We start from the raw sequence: 24,327 nt of genomic DNA on the forward strand, positions 1-24,327 counted from the left end.
AAAAAATAGAAGATTTACTGTTATTCAGACTACTGCATAAATAATATCAGCACATTTGTGAATGCATATTAGACCCACCACTTGTGTGTATTGGACACGTGACGTGATTTGTTTACTCTTGAACATTAGCAAAAATCAAATATTTCTGCTACTTTGAGCTCAATTTCAAGCTGCTTTTAGTCTTTAAATCAACAAAAATCATCTATATTTCTGCAATATATCTTTCATTCTATCAAATGAGACCAAGAAAATGAGAATACAACCATAAATACCATATAAAAATACACCGCAAATTCGGTTATAAACCAAAAACATGGTCAGAGTTTTTTCTCATTATGCACTGCGTGCTGCAGGATTTTTTATTATAATGCACACACTAACCATGCAGACCCATTCTCTCACATGTAGGCCTACCAGCTTTCTCCCTCAAGATTTGAAGCCGCTAGAATTTTGCCATTAGCTCTCCGTTGACAGGTAAGAGGCAGTTAAATTTTCACTTACTGCAAAGTATTTCAGTTAAATTTTCATTTACTGTATAGTAATTCAGATAGATTTTCATTTAGAATTCAATTTTTACAGTTTCCATGTACTGTATAATTTTATACATTGTTTTATATAGCAGTTAGTATACAGTATTATTAATAAATTATAATACCGACATTTTTGGTCTGGAATAGATTTATTCTCTTTATTTTTTATGGGATAAATTGGTTTTGTTGTTGAATTGACATCTGGAACAAATTAAGTTCTACAACCGAGGTTTACAGGTATGTCTTGCTACTTCTACTTATACTTAGGTCACACTACACATACATGTACATGTTTATTTATACACACTCATCTGAGTTTTCTTTGATTTTATCTTAAAAGTTCTTGGTCTTATTACTTTTCCTTTTATGTCCATGGGGAAGTGGAATAAGAATCTTTCCTCCATAAGCCATGCGTGCTGCAAAAGTCAACTAAAATGCCGGGAACAATGGGCTAGTAACCCCTTTTCCTGTAAAGATTACTAAAAAGAATAAGAAGAAGAAAATTGTCAAAGTGGGAAGTCTGAATGTGCATGGATGTTGTGCAAATGATAAGGAAGAGATGATTGTGGATGTTATGAATGAAAAGAAGCTGGATGTCCTGGCTTTAAGTGAAACAAAGCTGAACGGGCTGGGAGAGTTTCAGTGGAGAGGAATAAATGGGATTAGGTCAGGGGTTTCAAATAGAGTTAGAGTTAAAGAAGGAGTAGCAATAATGTTAAAGGATTAGCTATGGCAGAAAAAGAGGGACTACAAATGTATTAAATCAAGGATTATGTGGAGTAAAATAAAGACTGGATGTGAAAAGTGGGTTATAGTAAGCGTGTATACACCTGGAGAAGAGAGAAGTGTAGAGGAGAGAGAGAGTGATTTTGGGAAATGTTGAGTGAATGCGTGGGGAGTTTTGAATCAAGTGTGACAGTAATGGTGGTTGGGGAATTCAATGCTAAAGTGGGTAAAAATGTTATGGAGGGAGTAGTAGGTAAATTTGGGGTGCCAGGGGTAAATGTAAATGGGAAGCCTTTAATTGAGCTATGTGTAGAAAGAGATTTGGTAATAAGTAATACATATTTTATGAAAAAGAGGATAAATAAATATACAAGGTATGATGTAGCACGTAATGAAAGTAGTTTGTTAGATTATGTATTGATGGATAAAAGGTTGATGGGTAGGCTCCAGGATGTACATGTTTACAGAGTGGCAACTGATATATCTGATCATTATTTAGTTGTAGCTACAGTTAGAGTTAGAGGTAGATGGGAAAAGAGGAAGGTGGCAACAACAAGTAAGAGGGAGGTGAAAGTGTATAAACTAAGAGAGGAGGAAGTTCGGGTGAGATATAAGCGACTATTGGCAGAAAGGTGGGCTAGTGCAAAGATGAGTAGTAGGGGAGGGGGGTGAAGAGGGTTGGAATACTTTTAAAAATGCAGTATTAGAATGTGGGGCAGAAGTTTGTGGTTATAAGAGGGTGGGAGCAGGAGGAAAGAGGAGTGATTGGTGGAATGATGAAGTAAAGGGTGTGATAAAAGAGAAAAAGGTACCTTATGAGAGGTTTTTACAAAGCAGAAGTGTTATAAGAAGAGCAGAGCACAGTGGTCCCTCATTTTTCGTAATTAATCCGTTACTGGAGCCAATACTATAAACGAAATTTACGATTTACGAATCAATTTTCCCCATAAGAAATAATGTAAATACAATTAATCCATTCCTGACACCCAGAAGTATTGAAACAAAAAAACTTTTTACACGAAATATAGATGTAGTACATAAACAATACAATGGGACATGATGAATGAAACATTAACAGCATAACACTTACCTTTATTGGAGATTCTTCTTAGTGTATCGGAGACTGGAGAAGGAGAGTGGATTGTTTATAGTTTGGAAGGGGAATCCCCTTCCAGCAACACCTCAGGTACCAATTGCTTTTCTGGGGTTGCTTGTCTTCTCTGTTTCTTAATGCCACTAGGACCACCTTGAAAGTCAATGGAGTCCTGTCTCGCAAAATAACTGTGGAAAGAGCTCTGTTTCTGGCGTCTCTTTAACACTTCCCTAAAATGGCCCAAGACATTGTCACTGTACATGTTGCCAATATGGCTTGCAACAACCTTGTTAGGGTGATGTTTCTCCATAAAGCTTTCTATCTTACCCTACTTAGTAAAAATCTCTTTAATTTCTGAAGAAGGCACCTTCTTCCATCTCTCTTCCTCCTCCTCTGCAGCAAGATTCTGACCTGCAATGTGTTGCTCTTCCTGCTGAAGCTCTTGCAGCTCCTCAGTGGTGAGCTCTTCGTTGTGGTCTTCCACCAATTCTTCCACATCCTCCAAACTCACATCCAACCCCATGGAACTCCCCAGTGCCACACTTGATTTTACAACAGACATAGGCTCATTAGGGTCAGTCCCAAATCCTTCAAAATCCCTCTTGTCGACACAATCTGGCCACAATTTTCTCCAGGCAGAGTTCAAAGTCCTGGTAGTCACTCCCTCCCAAGCCATACCTATAAGGGTTATGCAATGGAGGATGCTGAAGTGTTCTCTCCAAAATTCCCTTAGGGTCAAGTGAGTGTCTGTGGCCACAGTCAAGCACCTGAGAAACATTGCTTGTGTGTAGAGTTTTTTTAAAGTTTGCAATGACCTGCTGGTCAATGGGCTGGAGGAGAGGAGTGGTATTCAGGAGCAAGAACTTTACTGTGATGAACCCAAATTTCTCAAAAATTAGGTCATCCAAGTTTGGAGGATGAGCAGGTGCATTGTCCATTACAAGCAGGCACTTGAGATCCAATTTCTTTTCCAGGAGATACTCCTTCACACTAGGGCCAAACACTTCATTGAACCACTCGACGAAAATTTTCCTCGTGACCCATGCCTTACTATTAGATTTCCAAAACACACACAATTTACTCTTCATAACACTGTTTTTCCTGAACACTCTGGGGTTTTCTGAATGGTACACTAGTAATGGCTTCACTTTGAAATCCCCACTAGCATTAGCACAGAACATTAGCGTCAGCCTGTCTTCCATAGTTTGGTGTCTTGGCATTGCCTTTTCCTCTTGTGTAATGAATTTCCTCTTTGGCATTTTCTTCCAAAAGAGGCCTGTTTTGTCACAATTGAACACTTGTTCAGGTTTCAGTCCTTCAGCCTCTATGTACTCCTGGAATTCATGCACATTTTGCAGCCGCCTTGTGGTTCGAACTGGCAGCCTCACCATGCATTACCACACTGTGTATGCCAGTACGGTTCTTAAATCTCTCAAACCAGCCTTTGCTGGCCTTATATTCACTCACATCACCACTATTTGCAGCAATTTCTTTACCAAATCTTCATGCAACTGCCTAGCCTTTTCACAAATAATCTAAGACATAAGAGTATCTCCTACTAATTGTTTCTCATTTATCCACACCAATAATAACTTCTCAACCTCTTCCAGTGCTGGTGATCTCATTTTTGTCAGCATAGTTACTCCCTTTGCAACAACAGCATCCTTGATTTCCATTTTCTTGGCCACTATGGAACATAAGGTTGTGTAGGGTTTCTTATACATCCTGGACAGTTCGGCCACACTTGTACCACTTTCATATTGCTCAATGATGGGGTGTTAATGTTGCAGTTTAAAAACTGTAGTGTAAAGCACCCTTCTGGCAAGACAGTGATGGAGTGAATGATTGTGAAAGTTTTTCTTTTTCGGGCCACCCTGCCTTGGTGGGAATCGGCCAGTGTGATAATAAAAAAAAAAATGGCTTTCTTAAATTCAATCGTATTTCTCACCTTCTTTACCACAGGCTTGGCACTAGGAGCTTTCTTTGGAGTCATGGTAGCTTATTTAGTACTTGCAAGCACTAAAATAAATGGATTATGAAATATTTCACTGGAGCACGTGAGGGGACCTTCGCTCACTGGCAAACAATGCCAGACTGGCTGCCGCCCTGGCTCATGCCGTGGGTACCCGTCCCGGACGAACTACGACTCGCGAGTCAACCTATGAAAAGCGAGTCCATGTTTATACGAAAATACCATACGATTGGCGAATTTTACAATTGCCAGGAACTATGAAAAGCGGGGGACCACTGTATATGGAGAGTAAAAGAATGGTAAAGAGAATTATGAAATGTTTCGCTGGAGCATGTGAGGGGACCTTCGCTCACTGGTAAATAATGCCAGACTGGCTGCCGCCATGGCTCACGCCGTGGGTACGTGTCCGGGATGAATTACGACTCACAAGTCAACTTATGAACAGCGAGTCCATATTTATACGATAATAACCCTATGATTGGCGAAATTTACAATTGCCGGGAGCTACGAAAAGTGAGGGACCACTGTATATGGAGAGTAAAAGAAAGGTGAAGAGAGTGGTGAGAGAGTGCAAAAGGAGAGCAGATGATAGAGTGGGAGAGGCACTGTCAAGAAATTTTAATGAAAATAAGAAAAAATTTTGGAGTGAGTTAAACAAGCCTAGGGAAAGTATGGATTTGTCAGTTAAAAACAGAGTAGGGGAGTTAGTAGATGGGAAGAGGGAGGTATTAGGTAGATGGCGAGAATATTTTGAGGAACTTTTAAATGTTGAGGAAGAAAGGGAGGCTGTAATTTCATGCACTGGCCAGGGAGGTATACCATCTTTTAGGAGTGAAGAGCAGAATGTAAGTGTGGGGGAGGTACGTGAGGCATTACGTAGGATGAAAGGGAGTAAAGGAGCTGGATCTGATGGGATCATGAGAGAAATGTTAAAAGCAAGGGGGTGGATATATTGTTGGAGTGGTTGGTACTTTTGTTTAATAAATGTATGAAAGAGGGGAAGGTACCTAGAGATTGGCAGAGAGCATGTATAGTCCCTTTATGTAAAGGGAAAGGGGACAAAAAAATGATTGTAAAAATTATAGAGGAATAAGTTTACTGAGTATACCAGGAAAAGTGTACGGTAGGGTTATAATTGAAAGAATTAGAGGTAAGACAGAATGTAGGATTGCGGATGAGCAAGGAGGTTTCAGAGTGGGTAGGGGATGTGTAGATCAAGTGTTTACATTGAAGCATATTTGTGAACAGTATTTAGATAAAGGTAGGGAAGTTTTTATTGCATTTACGGATTTAGAAAAGGCATATGACAGAGTGGACAGAGGAGCAATGTGGCAGATGTTGCAAGTATATGGAATAGGTGGTAAGTTACTAAATGCTGTTAAGAGCTTTTATGAGGATAGTGAGGCTCAGGTTAGGGTGTGTAGAAGAGAGGGAGATTACTTCCCGGTAAAAGTAGGTCTTAGACAGGGATGTGTAATGTCACCATGGTTGTTTAATATATTCATAGATGGGGTTGTAAAAGAAGTAAAAGCTAGGGTGTTCAAGAGAGGGGTGGGATTAAATTATGGGGAATCAAATTCAAAATGGGAATTGACACAGTTACTTTTTGCTGATGATACTGTGCTTATGGGAGATTCTAAAGAAAAATTGCAAAGGTTAGTGGATCAGTTTGGGAATGTGTGTAAAGGTAGAAAGTTGAAAGTGAACATAGAAAAGAGTAAGGTGATGAGGGTATCAAATGATTTAGATAAAGAAAAATTGGATATCAAATTGGGGAGGAGGAGTATGGAAGAAGTGAATGTTTTCAGATAATTGGGAGTTGACGTGTCGGCGGATGGATTTATGAAGGATGAGGTTAATCATAGAATTGATGAGGGAAAAAAGGTGAGTGGTGCGTTGAGGTATATGTGGAGTCAAAAAACGTTATCTATGGAGGCAAAGAAGGGAATGTATGAAAGTATAGTAGTACCAACACTCGTATATGGATGTGAAGCTTGGGTGGTAAATGCAGCAGCGAGGAGACGGTTGGAGGCAGTGGAGATGTCCTGTCTAAGGGCAATGTGTGGTGTAAATATTATGCAGAAAATTCGGAGTGTGGAAATTAGGAGAAGGTGTGGAGTTGATAAAAGTATTAGTCAGAGGGCAGAAGAGGGGTTGTTGAGGTGGTTTGGTCATTTAGAGAGAATGGATCAAAGTAGAATGACATGGAAAGCATATAAATCTATAGGGGAAGGAAGGCGGGGTAGGGGTCATCCTCGAAAGGGTTGGAGGGGGTAAAGGAGGTTTTGTGGGCAAGGGGCTTGGACTTCCAGCAAGCGTGCATGAGCGTGTTAGATAGGAGTGAATGGAGACGAATGGTACTTGGGACCTGACGATCTGTTGGAGTGTGAGCAGGGTAATATTTAGTGAAGGGATACAGGGAAACCGGTTATTTTCATATAGTCGGACTTGAGTCCTTGAAGTGGGAAGTACAATACCTGCACTTTAGGGGAGGGGGTTGGGATGTTGGCAGTTTGGAGGGATATGTTGTGTATCTTTATATGTATATGCTTCTAAACTGTTGTATTCTGAGCACCTCTGCAAAAACAGTGATAATGTGTGAATGTGGTGAAAGTGTTGAATGATGATGAAAGTATTTTCTTTTTGGGGATTTTCTTTCATTTTTGGGTCACCCTGCCTCGGTGGGAGACGGCCGACTTGTTGAAAAAAAAAAAATATTTAGTGGTAGTATTAGCATCATGGAGTTTTTGCAGATTTTAACAATGGACAGTTCTTTGTAGAATCACCCAGCCTGGCCTTGGCTCCTTTTTGTTGGAGTGTCTCAGACCAACGTCCACTACGGGGGGAGGTACAAGTACCTCCTTGTCTTCTGGGACCAACTGTCCCCAGGCCTAGCCCCATTCCTTGCCCCCCACAGGGCTCTGAGGGAGAAGCTAGGCACTTTGTGCTGCCACAAACCCTGCCCACACTGGGCTCGAAGGGTGTGGCAGCTGCATAGCAACAGATGATGTCAGAAGGTGTAAAGGCAGCAAGCACTACAGGATCCTTGTTGAGGCACACCCAGCTTCAGACATAACATCTGAGTGCTGGGGAAGCTCAAGAATGCCCCTTGCTGTGTGTTGCTGCTGCTAGTTCACTTCCGTTGCACTCTCCTGGACAGTTCTGTAATCAACTGACTTTGTCTGTTTCTAAATGGCTTGACCCAGGGGATTTTGTTCCAGGTCTCATGTTGAGAATTTACTGCATTTGCATTATTTTCATCACTACTCTATACTAATTCCTTTATCACAGGAACTGGATGCTCACTTTTATTTAGTCTCGACATTAGATGTATCACTTGGCATATACCATTCTATAGATAATAATTTAAATCATAACAGACTAATGCTTAATTCATATTCCATTGTCTTATTTTTATCTTTTATCCTGGATGAAAAATATTGAAAACAAAGTATTTTAAATTTCAATATTTATTTTTTATCTTATATCAATGTGAAGATATAGCTATTTAAAAGCAAAACAAGATCCAACAGTTCTGATTTATCACTGAACTTGGTGAACTTTTGCACTGTCACTGCACACCTGAGGAAACAAGACACAACTTAAGATGACATAAAACACTGTCCTTTTAAACAAAAGCAGTAAGCAACAATTCAAACTCATTAAACCAACAACATAACCCTTTGAGGGTCGACAGGCCCTCTCCGAAACTCGTTCTCAGGGTCGGGCAAATTTCAAAAAAAAAAAATTATTTTTTCTTATGAAAAAATAGTTTTTTTTTTTTCTAAACATTATAGGCTAAACAAAAAAATTTTAACGTCAATACTTACCGAGATATGGAGGCGTGAAATTTGCCAAAATTGAACAACATATGGTAACATCGCCGACTGCTGTCACCCGGTATTTTTCTATTTACTTTTTTATGTACTATTTTCAATTATTTTTCAATTTTTCTTTTTCTGAGTAACTTTTATGGCCTCTGAGGCCAACATGATCAGTATTTTGTAAGTTATTTCTTTTTCAATACTACACAATAAGGGCGTAAACACTGTTGTCATTATTTTGTTTACAGAAAATATTTACACAAACGATATGAAATGTTGTTTATTACTATTTTTCTATATTTTATATACACATATACAGTCACAGGGAATGTTTCTAGAAGTTCTGAAGCCTGTGGAACTCTTTGAAACATGGTGTCATGCACAGTGGAGTTTTACACTCCTCACACATAAAACGAGTGTCTCTGCGTTGTCGTGGGCGTTTTTTTGTATGTGCACAGACGTAACACCTCTTCTGAGCCTTTTTCTTCAAAGCAGTAGCAGGCAGTTTTACCAGGAAGTGATCACCATGCTTCAGACGAGCAGGTAGTTGTTGAAAATTTGGTGGGCGGTCAATTGCAGGTGCTGTTCCTTGGTACTTGAATACTATTTGTCTGATGACAGACAAACAGAATTCGCCGTACTGTGGTTTGTTTCTGGTGCTCATCTTATACATATTATAAGCATTGAGCATGGAAATGTCCAGAAGATGGAAAAACAGTTTGATGTACCACTTATAACTGTTGCGAACACAATCAGCAAACCCAATCTGCATGTCACATTTGTCCACTGAACGTATGTTGAAGGTGTAATCAATCACAGCTGCAGGTTTTAGAATGGGTTCATTTCTCTCTCTATGCTGCCTGCCACTGTCTGCCATTTCATTAGGGTGAATTGATGACAACAGTGTGACATCTCGTTTGTCATGCCACCAAAATGCCATGATGTCATTGGCAGCAAACGCCTGCACCTCACCTCTACGAGTGCCAGCGTCAAACCTGGGCATATGTTTCCGATTTGCACGCACTGTGCCACACACATCTGTCATGTTCACTCGCAAAAAATCACTGAGTGAGGGGCTTGTGTACCAGTTATCTGTATATAATATATGCCCCTTACCAAGGTATGGTTCTATCATTGTTCGAACCACATCACCTGAGATGCCCAATATTTTCCTGGTATTTTGCAATGTATAACTTCCAGTGTACACAATAATATCCAATACCAGACCACTGTAACAATCACAAAGCACAAACAACTTTATACCAAAGCGTTTCCTCTTGCTTGGTATGTACTGCTTGAAAGAGTCTTCCTTTGAACAGAATCAAAGACTCGTCAATTACAAGCTTCCTGAAGGGATAAAAATGCGTACTGAATTTCTCTTTTCAGATACACAAACACATTCCTAATCTTATATAACCTGTCAGTTCTGTCAGGCCTGGTTTTATCTGAGAAGTGAAGCATACGTAACATTAGCACAAATCGATTCACTGGCATTATATCACTGAAACCTGGTGTTGCAATCAGGGGGTCTGTTGACCAGTATGATTTCACTTTGTGCTTATACACATGTGGCATAAGCATTATTGTGGCAAAGAAAAGATACATCTCAGCCACAGTTGCCTCCTTCCACTGGTGTAGACGTGATTTTGGTGAAAGTAATGTGTTTGCCATGGTGTACTCATAGTATGTGTTGCTTTCCATGACAATACTTTTCATCAGTGCACAAGATGGCCATATTCCACTTTGGCTGTCATCAAACTGGTGGGGATTTGGAACAAAATTGACAGCTTCCTACCAATCCCAGGTGCGGTCTGCTGGTGGGTACTGGACAATGACAGGTGGTTGTGGTTGTGGAGGTTGTGGTTGTGGAGGCTGGTGTGGTGGGTGAGTGGAGGATGGTGGCCTTTGTTCTAGATCAGCTGAGGCAGCGGCGTGGGTGGCAGCATGGCCCACTGCTGGTGCTTCACCGCCGGCACCACTACCACCACGCACATTTTCCATCCCAATTGCAACAGTATCTTCGTCATTTTCACTGTCTGTTCCTGTTGTACAGCCACGGGATGTACTCCGAGATACACTCCTTCCCCTTGGTATAACATATGGCACACTACCAGAGCGCATATATCGTCGTATATACTGACGCTTCACTGGGGAATATTGCACTTCTCTATCACTACTGGAACTAGTTTGAAGAGCTTGTAGTTCATATTCACTATCACTATCATCACCCATGCTCTCATCTGAGTCTGGGATTTGGGAAAATAGAAGTTTCCTCTTGGGTTCTGGAACAACTGAACGTGAACAAGAGGGCCCAGCACCAGAGGTGGAAGGCTGAGGGTCGTCTGGGTTTTCCTCACTATTACCGATATTATGGTCATTAGTTTCGGTCAAAACCTCACTAAAACCACGAAACTCATCTTCACTGGCACTTCCATCACTATTAGAACTGTCACTGGGGAACAAAAGTGTCCCAATTCGCCGAGGAGTGAGGACCTTCTTATCGCGAGGCATGCTGGACATTGTTTACTAAGAGGGCATTCCCACAATGCACCACTGGGTCCCAGATTTTTTTTCTACCGCGCACACCGACCACGCAGACCCATTCTCTCACACCTAGGCCTACCAGCCTTTTCGCGCGAGATTTGAGGCCGCTACAATTTATGTGTACTAGTACGTCAAAAAACCCTACGCGTAAGACGTACTAGTACGACCAAAACCCTCAAAGGGTTAAACCAACAACAGGGGTCTTTGTAGATTATTTCATCACCATATGTAACCAAACAAAAATGAATTTATATAAAAAATTCTTGAGCAAGTTTACTGTCCCTTATGCCGAAATACTGACTATCATAAGCCTGGGTCTCTCTACCAGTCCTAATATAGAAATAGTTCATATTTTTATGTACTGTTTATAATTGACTAAAGCTTGACTGTGTACACGTCGGTCACGAATGTTTGACAATAGAAAAAATATTTGAGAATTCAAGTGCTGTATTAGGAGATGGTATTATGATGGTACATGCAAAAATGAAAGTCTCTAAATCTAATGTTCTCTGATTAAGTTGAGCCTAGCAAATGTGTAAGGTGATGTGTGAGTCACTATGTCAAGGTTACGAACAGTAAAAAAAATACGTACAGTATTTCAATCTAATAAGAATACAGGAGTACTGTAGCACCTATTAACTAATGCTCAAGCAATGGATTCAAATTAGATTGTTTACTTTTGGCAAGAGTATTGTAGACAAAAGTAACTATAGTTTTGACAGATGCACGAGTGTGAATGGTTGTATGAGATGGATCTGCCAGATGCACAAGTGTGAATGGTTGTGTGAAATGGATCTGCCAAGCATGGGACAGTAGGCTTACTATAGTGCCCACTAATGCTTTTCCATTAGTGCTCATTTTTATATCAGAATTAATAACTGGTCTGTCAGTAGTTGTAGAAAATTGGAATTAACAATTATAGGCAGGAGCTTCCTGGTAGCATAACCAGTAGGCCTGCCACAGAGCACTGTTCTTATGTTCAGAAAAGGGATTACAGTTTATAGATCTCAGCTATTCAAGAATATTAATGAATAAGTCAATCACCTGCTTCTTGCCAAGACAACTGTCATCAGAATCACAAAATCACAATGTATACTTAAACACATGAGACACTTATATTACACACAAAGTATTTGAACTAAAATTCTTTGATAATGCAATAAGACAATCACCAACTGTCTTGGGATAATGTAATGCAAGACCCCATACATAGTAAAACAAATAGTAGCCTGTTCTCATCTGTAATGTCACTTCCTGACATCTCCTCACAAGTGTAAAGAACAAGGAACTAAGTGGGCAACTTAGAGGCTAGTGTCCCAGCCACTGCCTAACAACAAAGAGTGAGTTTCTTGCTGTCCATAGTTTTTACTATACCAAAGAAAGCAATTTTTATGTTTCAAGGGTTATAAAGTCACTTTTTCTAGCACTGTGAGTTGCATTAATATATATAGTGCAGGGAATTGATGATGCAATCAGGTCCCTGCACAATCGAATAATTGAAGCTACCAATGCAACTTGCCAATTAGCTTCCACAAAGATATACCAACAATATAAACCTACTAGAGAAATTAGAGATTCTTTAAGAAATTATCAAGCAGAATGTAGAAGGCATCTTCAAACAAGACAACCACCAGCAGCTACATTGCACCGGTTAAGGCAAGAATTAATTAACATGATTAGTCAACACAAACGAGACATATGGAAATTTTTAGTTCTTCAAGCTAATCAATATAAACGTGAACCAGCAAAATTTTGGAGTAAGATCCGACAACTTTTAGGGGGAAAGCACAAGGTTCCTAACTACTTAGTTCATACCTTCACTGATGAAGATGATGAAGATGTTGAAATTAAACTTGACGATCCACAGGACCAGGCTAATTTGATGGGTGATGTATGGGAGAAAATTCTCTCTCATAATAACAGTCGTCAATTTAATAATAATCATTATCAGTTAGTAAATGAATGGAGAGATGAGAACTTGGACGATCTACAACCACTACCTACCATCGATACTTCAACTCTTGAAGATACCCACCCGCTTACTAGACCTATTACATTACTAGAGATAAGTCAGGTTATTGGAAGAATGAGAAATAGAGCCCCTGGCCTCTCTGGAATAACAATGAAACAAATAAAGTACCTACCTAGAAATTGCAAACAGTCCTTGGTAAATATCTTTAATGCCATCTTGGCCTCAGGATATTTTCCAGTTGTTTTTAAGACTGCTAGGATGATCTTTCTTGCTAAGCCCAATAAAGACATTCACCAACCTGGGAACTATAGACCTATATCTTTACTTGAAGTCACTGGAAAAGTTCTTGAGAAAGTCATTTCCAACAGATTGAATTACTATATGGAGTTTAATCACTTGTTTACTGAAAAACAATTTGGCTTTAGAACACATAGAGGTACCAACCATGCAATAAATGTTATTTTTGACACTGTAGCAAGTCTAAAACAGCAGGGCAATCTTGCCTTAATTGCCACCAGAGATGTTCATAAAGCTTTTGATAGCTTATGGCATGATGGCCTTATATACAAACTCATTGACCTACCAGACCATAACTGGACTTTTCTCAGAGTAATTTATAATTTCTTAACTCAAAGAAAAATCATTCCCACCTTTCATGGCAAGTCGACAGAACCTTTTATACCGACGGCTGGTGTCCCACAAGGTTCTTGTCTCAGTCCACTTCTGTTTAACATTTATGTGAATGACCTTCCTCAACCAGAGTTTAATGACACAATTGTGACACAGTTTGCAGATGATGTTATTCATGTCGTCTCATCAACTCCAGTAACAGGAAAATACAAGTATGAGAGAGTCATAGAAAAAATGAATATTGAACTTCGTCGAACATCTAATTGGGAGAAGAAATGGAGAATTACGACTAATCCTGACAAGGTTCTTGTTAGCACGATAGGATGTTTTACATCAACCATCGAAGATAAAGGGGGTATCTCCATCAGAGGTACACCTGTAGCCATTAGAAACCCTAACAAGATCTTGGGATATGAAATAGACAGGCTGCTCCACTCAACATCTCATGTAACTAAAAAGATCAACACAGCCAAAGCTGGTCTTAGCAGACTCTTTCGATTCAATCAAGCCCCTCAACATGTCAAAAAACATCTATATAAAATGATAATAAGACCTATACTCGAATACCCTTGTGTCCCAATGTCATTAACAACAAAGACCAACATGCTACGGTTACAAAGGGTCCAGAATAGAGCTCTTCGCTTTATTACCGATACCAGGAGGAGAGACAGAGTTAAAATGGCAGATTTACACACACAACAAGATATTACTGCCATAAATGTACGCCTTGATACTCTAAAAAAGAAACAACTTTATACAATGCAAGAACTATACATGCCAGATAGAGAACATCCTATACAAGTGATAAATACCACCGATTACACCATTAATACTCCACCTCATAGGACTCAAAGAATGACTCTCCCACAGAGGGTTCGTCGTTTTATTCATAAAGATGATTACCCTCGACCCATGATTTTGAGCAACTTACCTGATGAAGAAGATTGGTTACAACCAGAACCCTTCTATGTATATTGAAAATCATCGCCCCCCAATTAGGGAGACATCTTAAATAACTTTCTAATGTAAAATTATGCTATTGACTATTGTTGGACACCACCATTAAGAAGCTATTGTCACGAAATCATAAACGGGCTAGAAAATCATTGCCTTTCTTGAAGTATAAGTATCCGTTGTGCAATCGCAAAAAAAAAAAAAAAAAAAAAAAAAAAAAAAAAAACAATTGCAATTTGTATAATTACTACCAATTCAGAGTCATGTAGTTATATACCTATTATATCTATGTGACTCTGATGGGTTAGTGTTATACCCCTTAAAGAATATCTTATCAATTTACATACACTTTTTAATTTGCACCAAAGTGGTTGGGCCACTTACCTTTTATATCCTACCTCTCCCCCCCCTCCCACCCTTTTCCAATATTTCCATCCTTACCCATCCTTCTTCCTTACCCATCTTACCAAAGCTCTGGTCATCAGATCCAGATCCAGATACAGTACAAAGAGGACTGATAACTGGTTGCAATAATGTAATATCTAAAATAAAAATTACATTGACAAATTTGAATTTATAGACAGGTGGCAGTGAAAAAAAAAGCCTTGCACGAACAACAAGAACTTACAGGTAAGGCAGGCATAAGCAGCTTATGATCTTGCAAGTCCTTCCTCTTCAGGGCATCATCAACCCATTCCTAACTTCTTGTGAGAGTCAACTTTCAGGAGCTTGATCTGATGCAGAGCCTCAAGTTTTGAGTAGCCAAGTTCATCACAGTTATTTGCTAACAAGCACAGAAGAACCTAGTGACTGTTACAGAAGGAAAAAAATGGTGTCAAAGTAATTCAAAGTAATGTTATACAATGTTCAATTATCAAGTCTTATACTTTTAATGATGACAAAGGTTTACACACAACAAGGATGCAAATTTACAACAGAAACTGGCAAACAATGATGCTTTTATTCACTGCAAATTAAAGGGAAAATGAAGGCAGAAACACTGGTAAAATAGTGGAAGACAGTATGTAGTGAATAGAGGGCAGAAGAATTGTTCCCAAAATACAATGAATACAAAAGGGTTCCCCGTCCCCCCCCCCCATTTTTTTTTTAATAAAAATCTGAAAAAATCATCTTCAATATTCTTCCTGTTTCATGGAGCTATGAAGTTTCTTCTTTTATTTTTATAATCTTATGTATGTTACATCTCTTATCTTGCTGAAGGCCTGTTCCTTCTTTTCTTTGAAAAACATCTTTCAGTACTGGTAACTATTTCAGTTTTTAATTTTTTTCTAACTTGTCCACATGTTTTTACAAGTGCAGACAACACCATTGCTGCATCTTCAAATTTTGGCTGAATGTATGTTGTTAAACAGTTTCTTCAACATGTGCAACTACACTTGGTGGGCACTTTTTAGGTATACTTGTTCCCACTTTATATAGGTACGCCTGCTTGTTAATGCAAGTAGCCAATCATGAGGCAACAGCACCATTCCTGATAGCATGCAAACATGGCAATGAGGTTCAGTTGTTCAAACCATTTGGATTCAGGAAGAAATGTGACAAGTGACTGGAATAAATGTTGGTGCCAGAGTACCTCTAGCAGAGAATGATGTGAAAAAAACACCCAGTGAGCAGTAGTTCTGTGAGTAAAAATGCATTGCTAATGAGAGGTCAGAGGAGAATGGCCAAACTAGTTCAAGCTAACAAAGGAAAGAGTAATTTAAATAACAATGCATTCAGTGTATGTAAAATATCTCTGAACACAAAACACATTGAACTTGAAGTGGATGGGCTACAGCAGCAGAAGAAGACCACACTGGATTCTACTCCTGTCAGCTAAAAACAGGAAACTGAGGCTACAGTAGGCAAAGGCTCACCCAAAATTGACAGCTGAAGATTGGAAAAGCACCACCTGGTCTGATGAAACCACAATTTCTGCTGCAAAATGCAGAAGGAAAGGTCAGCATTTGCTATACACATTTGGATGTGGTAGAATGAGAGTTTAGAAGCATGAATTTCCACCCGTCAAATCCACAATAACTGCACGATGCTATTACCTGGAGAGAGTTCCGGGGGTCAACGCCCCCGCGGCCCAGTCTGTGACCAGGCCTCCTGGTGGATCAGAGCCTGATTAACCAGGCTGTTGCTGCTGGTTGCACGCAAACCAACGTACGAGCCACAGCCCGGCTGGTCAGGAACCGACTTTAGGTGTTTGTCCAGTTCCAGCTTGAAGACTGCCAGGGGTCTGTTGGTAATCCCCCTTATGTATGCTGGGAGGCAGTTGAACAGTCTCGGACCACTGACACTTATTGCATGGTCTCTTAATATGCTAGTGACACCCCTGCTTTTCATTGGGGGGATGTTGCATCGTCTGCCAAGTCTTTTGCTTTCGTAGTGGGTGATTTTCGTGTGCAAGTTCGGTACCAGTCCCTCTAGGATTTTCCAGGTGTATATAATCATGTATCTTTCTCGCCTGCATTCCAGGGAATACAGGTTTAGGAACCTCAAGCGCTCCCAGTAATTGAGGTGTTTTATCTCCGTTATGCGCGCCGTGAAGGTTCTCTGTACATTTTCTAGGTCAGCAATTTCACCTGCCTTGAAAGGTGCTGTTAGTATGCAGCAATATTCCAGCCTAGATAGAACAAGTGACCTGAAGAGTGTCATCATGGGCTTGGCCTCCCTAGTTATGAAGGTTCTCATTATCCATCCTGTCATTTTTCTAGCAGATGCAATTGATACAATGTTATGGTCCTTGAAGGTGAGATCCTCCGACATGATCACTCCCAGGTCTTTGACGTTGGTGTTTCGCTCTATTTTGTGGCCAGAATTTGTTTTGTACTCTGATGAAGATTTAATTTCCTAGTGTTTACCATATCTGAGTAATTGAAATTTCTCATCGTTGAACTTCATATTGTTTTCTGCAGCCCACTGAAAGATTTGGTTGATGTCCGCCTGGAGCCTTGCAGTGTCTGCAATGGTAGACACTGTCATGAAGATTCGGGTGTCATCTGCAAAGGAAGACACGGTGCTGTGGCTGACATTCTTGTCTATGTCGGATATGAGGATGAGGAACAAGATGGGAGCGAGTACTGTGCCTTGTGGAACAGAGTTTTTCACCGTAGTTGCCTCGGACTTTACTCTGTTGACGACTACTCTGTGTGTTCTGTTAGTGAGGAAATTATAGATCCATCGACTGACTTTTCCTGTTATTCCTTTATGTCAACATAGACAAGAATCTAAGGTATGTTTCCAGCACCATGCTGAATCCATGCCATGAAAAATTCTGGGGGGAAAAAGTGGGCCTTATCCAGTACTAGAAGGGTGTACCTAACAGTGGCCACTGAATGTATGTGCACATTTGTGTACACCTGGAGATAACTGAAGAGGGTTTTGAGGGTCAACGCCCCCACAGCCCGGTTTGAGAGAATGGTGTGTAGGAAATAAATCTTTGGTTTGATATGTTACTGAAGTACAAGTAAAGCACTATCTAGGAAAGGATTCATTGTTCAAGTTGGTAAGTGCAGTGCATGAACTCTCTAAAGGCAGATGGTGATGGTGTACCTAGGCAGATTAGAATTGTATCACATGTCTGCAAATCTGCAAAAAGCAGCTAAAGAAAGTGAGTTTTTAGCAGTCTTCAGAGAAAGCTAAGAAAATTAAACCTGTCTCATCCATTTTAGCTCAACCACAATTGGACATTAAGAAAGAGGTCCTGAGGGAGCATGGATAGATGATAGTTTCTCTCCTTCCCTTGCACAATCTACATCATCACTGAGCAACAAGATTCAACCAAGTGATTCTTATTGTTCTACGATAAGACACGTTTGTGCAGGAAGTGAATCTGACTTAAAAATAGTCAACTAAAAAACTATTATAAATAAATTACTTGTGTAAAGCCTTCAGAGCTTCCTGGAGTCCACAAGAAAGATCATCAGTCATAAGAGCTTGTGTTAGCATTTCATGGAGTCACCGACCGTTATAGGAACACCTACATCTGAAAATTGAAGTGTAACATAATGATAAATATTTTACACATTGAAATCTGAATAATTCTACTGTTCACAGCCTGAATATAGTAAGCACTAGATTTGATAAACCACAGAACGGGTGGATTTTGAATCCATGGGGAGTGAGTTATGAGCTCAAACCCCACCTGTTCCCGGTTTGTTTACAATCGTGGTTTTACAATTTTGTGAGACTCGATTTAAATGGATTAATAGGGGAGTACGTGGCCGTAAATGGTGCTTGTGGTGAATAGAGACAAGAATTTTGAAATACAGTGGAAACTCGGTTGTTGAACGGACTAGCTGTCAAACAAATCAGTTTTTGAACAAGGAATTCGGTTCTTGTTTTCATACGTGGTCTTGGTTGTCAGCCGACAATGCTTGGATCACGTAATCACCAGAGTCCACAGAGTGGGTTTCAGTCAGTATAGTGACTAACACAGGTCCAGTAAACATCTCTTGAACTCTTGCTGTCTATCTTGTAAAGGTAATGAAAACAAAAGTATGAACTTTGATGGAAAACTTACAGAATTACGCTATAGCAAAGTTAGAAGTCTCAGCAACATTTACGCATCAGCAATTTCACCCACTTTGCACCCTATTTTGGGCCAATTCCATTGTTCCAGTCAATCAAACTCATAGCTATTTTACTAGAACTCCTTTTATTCTATTGAATGAGTACAAGAAACTGCCCATTTACTTATTTCAAACTACCCAATAAAATGATTTGAAATTACTAATTTGGCCAATTTCACACAAAATTCAAGAAAGGCCAATTTCAAAATAGGGTCCAGCATAAACAATGTGGACATTCCTGACACTAAAATAACATTGTATCTGTTCATTAGTTAAGTCTCCAGGCACCTTTCATTTTGAATTTCTATTGACACAAAAAAATTAATGCATAATTGTAATAATTGAATAAATAATATCAGCACATTTGTGAATGCATATTAGACCCACCAGTAGATGTGTATTGGACACGTGACAAGATTTGTTTATTCATGAACATTAGCAATAATCAAATATTTCTGCTACTTTGAGCTCAATTTCAAGCTGCTTTTAGTCTTTAAATCAATGAAAATCATCTATAATTCTGCAATACATCTTTCATTCTATCAAATGAGACCAAGAAAATGAGAATACAACCATAAATACCATATAAAAATACACCACAAATTCGGTTATAAACCAAAAACAAGGTGAGAGTTTTTTCTCATTATGCACTGTGTGCTGCAGGATTTTTTATTATACTGTGCACACTAACCATGCAGACCCATTCTCTCACATGTAGGCCTACCAGCTTTCTCCCTCAATATTTGAAGCCGCTAGAATTTTGCCATTAGCTCTCTGTTGACAGGTAAGAGGCAGTTAAATTTTCATTTACTGTACAGTAATTCAGTTAGATTTTCATTTAGTATTCAATTTTTAGTTTCCATGTACTGTATAATTTTATACATTGTTTTATATAGTAGTTAGTATACAGTATTATTATTAATAAATTATTATACAGACATTTTTGGTCTGGAATAGATTAATTCTCTTTATTTTTTATGGGAAAAATTGGTTTGGTTGTTGAACCGACATCTGGAACAAATTAAGTTCTACAACCGACATTAGTAGGTTGGTAAACAGCAACCACCCAGCGAGGTACTACTGTCCTGCCAAGTGAGTGTAAAACGAAAGCCTGTAATTGTTTTACATGATGGTAGGATTGCTGGTGTCTTTTGTCTGTCTCATAAATATGCAAGATTACAGGTATGTCTTGCTACTTCTACTTACACTTAGGTCACACTACACATACATGTACATGTTTATTTATACACACTCATCTGAGTTTTCTTTGATTTTATCTTAAAAGTTCTTGGTCTTATTACTTTTCCTTTTATATCCATGGGGAAGTGGAATAAGAATCTTTCCTCCATAAGCCATGCGTGTTGCAAAAGTTAACTAAAATGCTGGGAACAATGGGCTAGTAACCCCTTTTCCTGTAAGGATTACTAAAAAGAATAAGAAGAAGAAAATTGTTAAAGTGAGAAGTCTGAATGTGTGTGGATGTTGTGCAAATGATAAGAAAGAGATGATTGTGGATGTTATGAATGAAAAGAAGCTGGATGTCCTGGCTTTAAGTGAAACAAAGCTGAACGGGGTGGGAGAGTTTCAATTGAGAGGAATAAATGGGATTAGGTCAGGGGTTTCAAATAGAGTTAGAGTTAACCCTTTGACTGCCGCAACCCCCAATCCTGAGGTGTCTCCTCGTGTCACAAAATTTAAAAAATAAAAAAAAAAATTTCTTATGAAATGATAGAGAATCTTTTCCCGATTGCAATGACACCAAAAAACAACGAAATTTGATGGAAAACTTACAGAATTATGCTCTCGCGAAGTTTGCGACCTCGGCGCTGTTTATAAATTGGCGATTTCGCCCACTTTGAGCCCTATTTTCCGCAAATTCCATTGTTCCCATCACCCAAGAAACTACCCATTTACCGATTTCAACTACCTAATAATGTGGTCAGAAATTTGCAATTTGGCCAATTTCAAGAAAATTAAAAAATATGACAATTTCAAAATAAGGTCTAGAATGAACAATGCAGACATTCCTGGCTCTAAAATAACATTTTCTTTGCTCATCAGTCCTGTCTCCAGGCCCCTCTGATATTACTCTTGCTTTCGATTTTGAATTTTTATTCAAACAAAAAATAGAAGACTTACTATTATGCCGACTACTGCAATACTGTAACAATTGTATAAATAACATCAACACATTCATGACTGCATATTAGAATGGCTAGTTGGACATGGCATCATTTGTTTACTTTTGAATATTGGTAAAAATCAAACATTTCCCCTAATTTGAGCTCCATTTCTAGGTTCTTTTTATAGTAAAATCAATCAAAATCACCTCTATTTCTATAATATGTTTTCCATTCTATCAAATGAGACCAAGAAAATGAGAATACAACCATAAATACTATACGAAAATAGACCACAAAGTAGACTTTTTAATAAAAAAGGATGGTTGGAGTTTTTTTTCTCATTATGCACTACATGCTCCAGGATTTTTTTATATGGTGCACACTGACCACACAAACCCATTCTCTCACATGTGGGCCTACCAGCTTTCTCCTGCTTGATTTGAAGCCGCTAGAATTTATGAGTATATATACATCAAACACGGTACCTCGTAAGACGTATATATACAGCCGCGACAGTCAAGTTAGAGATAAAGCTGGGGGATAAAGAAGGAGTAGCAATAATGTTGAAGGATAAGCTATGGCAGAAAAAGAGGGACTACAAATGTATTAATTCAAGGATTATGTGGAGTAAAATAAAGATTGGATGTGAAAAGTGGGTTATAGTGTGTATGCACCTGGAGAAGAGAGAAGTGTAGAGGAGAGAGAGAGAGATTTTGGGAAATGTTGAGGGAATGCATGGGGAGTTTTGAATCAAGTGTGAGAGTAATGGTGGTTGGGGATTTCAATGCTACAGTGGGTAAAAATGTTATGGAGGGAGTAGTAGGTAAATTTGGGGTGCCAGGGGTAAATGTAAATGGGGAGCCTTTAATTAAGCTAGGTGCAGAAAGAGATTTGGTAATAAGTAATACATATTTTATGAAAAAGAGGATAAATAAATATACAAGGTATGATGCAGCACGTAATGAAAGTAGTTTGTTAGATTATGTATTGATGGATAAAAGGTTGATGGGTAGGCTCCAGGATGTACATGTTTATAGTACAGTGGTCCCTCATTTTTCGTAATTAATCAATTCCTGGAGCCGATACTATAAACGAAATTTACGATTTACGAATCAATTTTCCCCATAAGAAATAATGTAAATACAATTAATCCATTCCTGACACCCAGAAGTATTGAAACAAAAAAATTTTTTACATGAAATATAGATGTAGTACATAAACAATACAATGGGACGTGATGAATGAAACATTAACAGCATAACACTTACCTTTATTGGAGATTCTTCTTAGTGTATGGAGACTGGAGAGGAGAGAGAGTGGATTGTTTATAGTTTGGAAGGGAAATCCCCTTCCATCAACACCTCAGGTACCATTTGCTTTTCTGGGGTTGCTTCTCTTCTCTGTTTCTTAATGCCACTAGGACCACCTTGAGAGTCACTGGAGTTCTGTCTCACAAAATAACTGTCCAGAGAGCTCTGTTTCTGGCATCTCTTTAACACTTCCCTAAAATGGCCCAAGACTTTGTCACTGTACATGTTGCCAACATGGCTTGCAACAACCTTGTTAGGGTGATGTTTCTCCATAAAGCTTTCCATCTTACCCCACATAGTAAAAATCTCTTAATTTCTGAAGAAGGCACCTTCTTCCATCTCTCTTCCTCCTCCTCTGCAGCAAGATTCTGAGTTGCGATGTGTTGCTCTTCCTGCTGAAGCTCTTGCAGCTCCTCAGTGGTGAGCTCTTTGTTGTGGTCTTCCACCAATTCTTCCACATCCTCCAAACTCACATCCAACCCCATGGAACTCCCCAGTGCCACAATTGATTTTACAACAGACATAGGCTCATTAGGGTCAGTCCCAAATCCTTCAAAATCCCTCTTGTCGACACAATCTGGCCACAATTTTCTCCAGGCAGAGTTCAAAGTCCTGGTAGTCACTCCCTCCCAAGCTATACCTATAAGGGTTATGCAATGGAGGATGCTGAAGTATTCTCTCCAAAATTCCTCTTAGGGTCAAGTGAGTGTCTGTGGTCACAGTCAAGCACCTGTGAAACATTGCTTTTGTGTAGGTCATCCAAGTTTTTTTTAACCCTTTGGGTTTTCGTCGTACTAGTACGTCTTACGCGTAGGGGTTTTTGACGTACTAGTACGCATAAATTCTAGCGGCCTCAAATCTCGCGCGAAAAGGCTGGTAGGCCTAGGTGTGAGAGAATGGGTCTGCGTGGTCAGTGTGCGCGGTAGAAAAAAAATCTGGGACCCAGTGGTGCATTGTGGGAATGCCCTCTTAGTAAACAATGTCCACCATGCCTCGCGGTAAGAAGCTCCTCACTCCTCGGCGAATTGGGACACTTTTGTTCCCCAGTGACAGTTCTAATAGTGATGGAAGTGCCAGTGAAGATGAGTTTCGTGGTTTTAGTGAGGTTTTGACCGAAACTAATGACCATAATATCGGTAATAGTGAAGAAAACCCAGACGACCCTCAGCCTTCCACCTCTGGTGCTGGGCCCTCGTGTTCACGTTCAGTTGTTCCAGAACCCAAGAGGAAACTTCTATTTTCCCAAATCCCAGACTCAGATGAGAGCATGGGTGATGATAGTGATAGTGAATATGAACTACAAGCTCTTCAAACTAGTTCCAGTAGTGATAGTGAAGTGCAATATTCCCCAGTGAAGCGTCAGTATATACGACGATATATGCGCTCTGGAAGTGTGCCATATGTTATACCAAGGGGAAGGAGTGTATCTCGGAGTACATCCCGTGGCTGTACAACAGGAACAGACAGTGAAAATGACGAAGATACTGTTGCAATTGGGATGGAAAATGTGCGTGGTGGTAGTGGTGCCGGCGGTGAGGCACCAGCAGTGGGCCATGCTGCCACCCACGCTGCCACCCACGCCGCTGCCTCAGCTGATCTAGAACAAAGGCCACCATCCCCCACTCCCCCACCACACCAGCCTCCACAACCACAACCTCCACAACCACAACCTCCACAACCACAACCACCTGTCATTGTCCAGTACCCACCAGCAGACCGCACCTGGGATTGGCAGGAAGCTGTCAATTTTGTTCCAAATCCCCACCAGTTTGATGGCAGCCAAAGTGGAATACGGCCATCTTGTGCACTTGGGAACAATGCCACTGAACTGGAATGTTTCGAGTTATTCTTTGACGAACCACTGATGAAAAGTATTGTCATGGAAAGCAACACATACTACGAGTACACCATGGCAAACACAATACTTTCACCAAAATCACGTCTACACCAATGGAAGGAGGCAACTGTGGCTGAGATGTATCTTTTCTTTGCCACAATAATGCTTATGCCACATGTGTATAAGCACAAAGTGAAATCATACTGGTCAACAGACCCCCTGATTGCAACAC

General features: G+C 39.7%; 1 protein-coding gene across 6 annotated transcripts in view; it reads right to left on the reverse strand.

The window, feature by feature from the left end:
* Positions 1-24,327, reverse strand: part of LOC128703819 (uncharacterized) — a 186,633-nt gene that overhangs the window by 156,515 nt on the left and 5,791 nt on the right. For 4 of the 6 annotated variants that reach the window (XR_011394469.1, XR_011394471.1, XR_011394468.1 and 1 more), the window contains exons 2-3: positions 18,132-18,239; positions 14,874-15,055 (exon numbers count right to left, since the gene is read on the reverse strand). Coding sequence is in view for 1 of the 6 variants with exons in the window: in XM_070103759.1 (XP_069959860.1) it covers positions 9,937-10,665 (729 nt within the window). In the remaining 5 variants the exon portion in view is untranslated. Of the gene's footprint in view, positions 1-8,151; positions 12,099-14,873; positions 15,056-18,131; positions 18,240-24,327 lie in introns of those variants that run through there. The other 2 variants (XR_011394470.1, XM_070103759.1) reach the window with 2 other exon arrangements.

This window comes from Cherax quadricarinatus, chromosome 87 (genome assembly GCF_038502225.1).
Source record: "Cherax quadricarinatus isolate ZL_2023a chromosome 87, ASM3850222v1, whole genome shotgun sequence".
NCBI lineage: Eukaryota > Metazoa > Arthropoda > Malacostraca > Decapoda > Parastacidae > Cherax > Cherax quadricarinatus.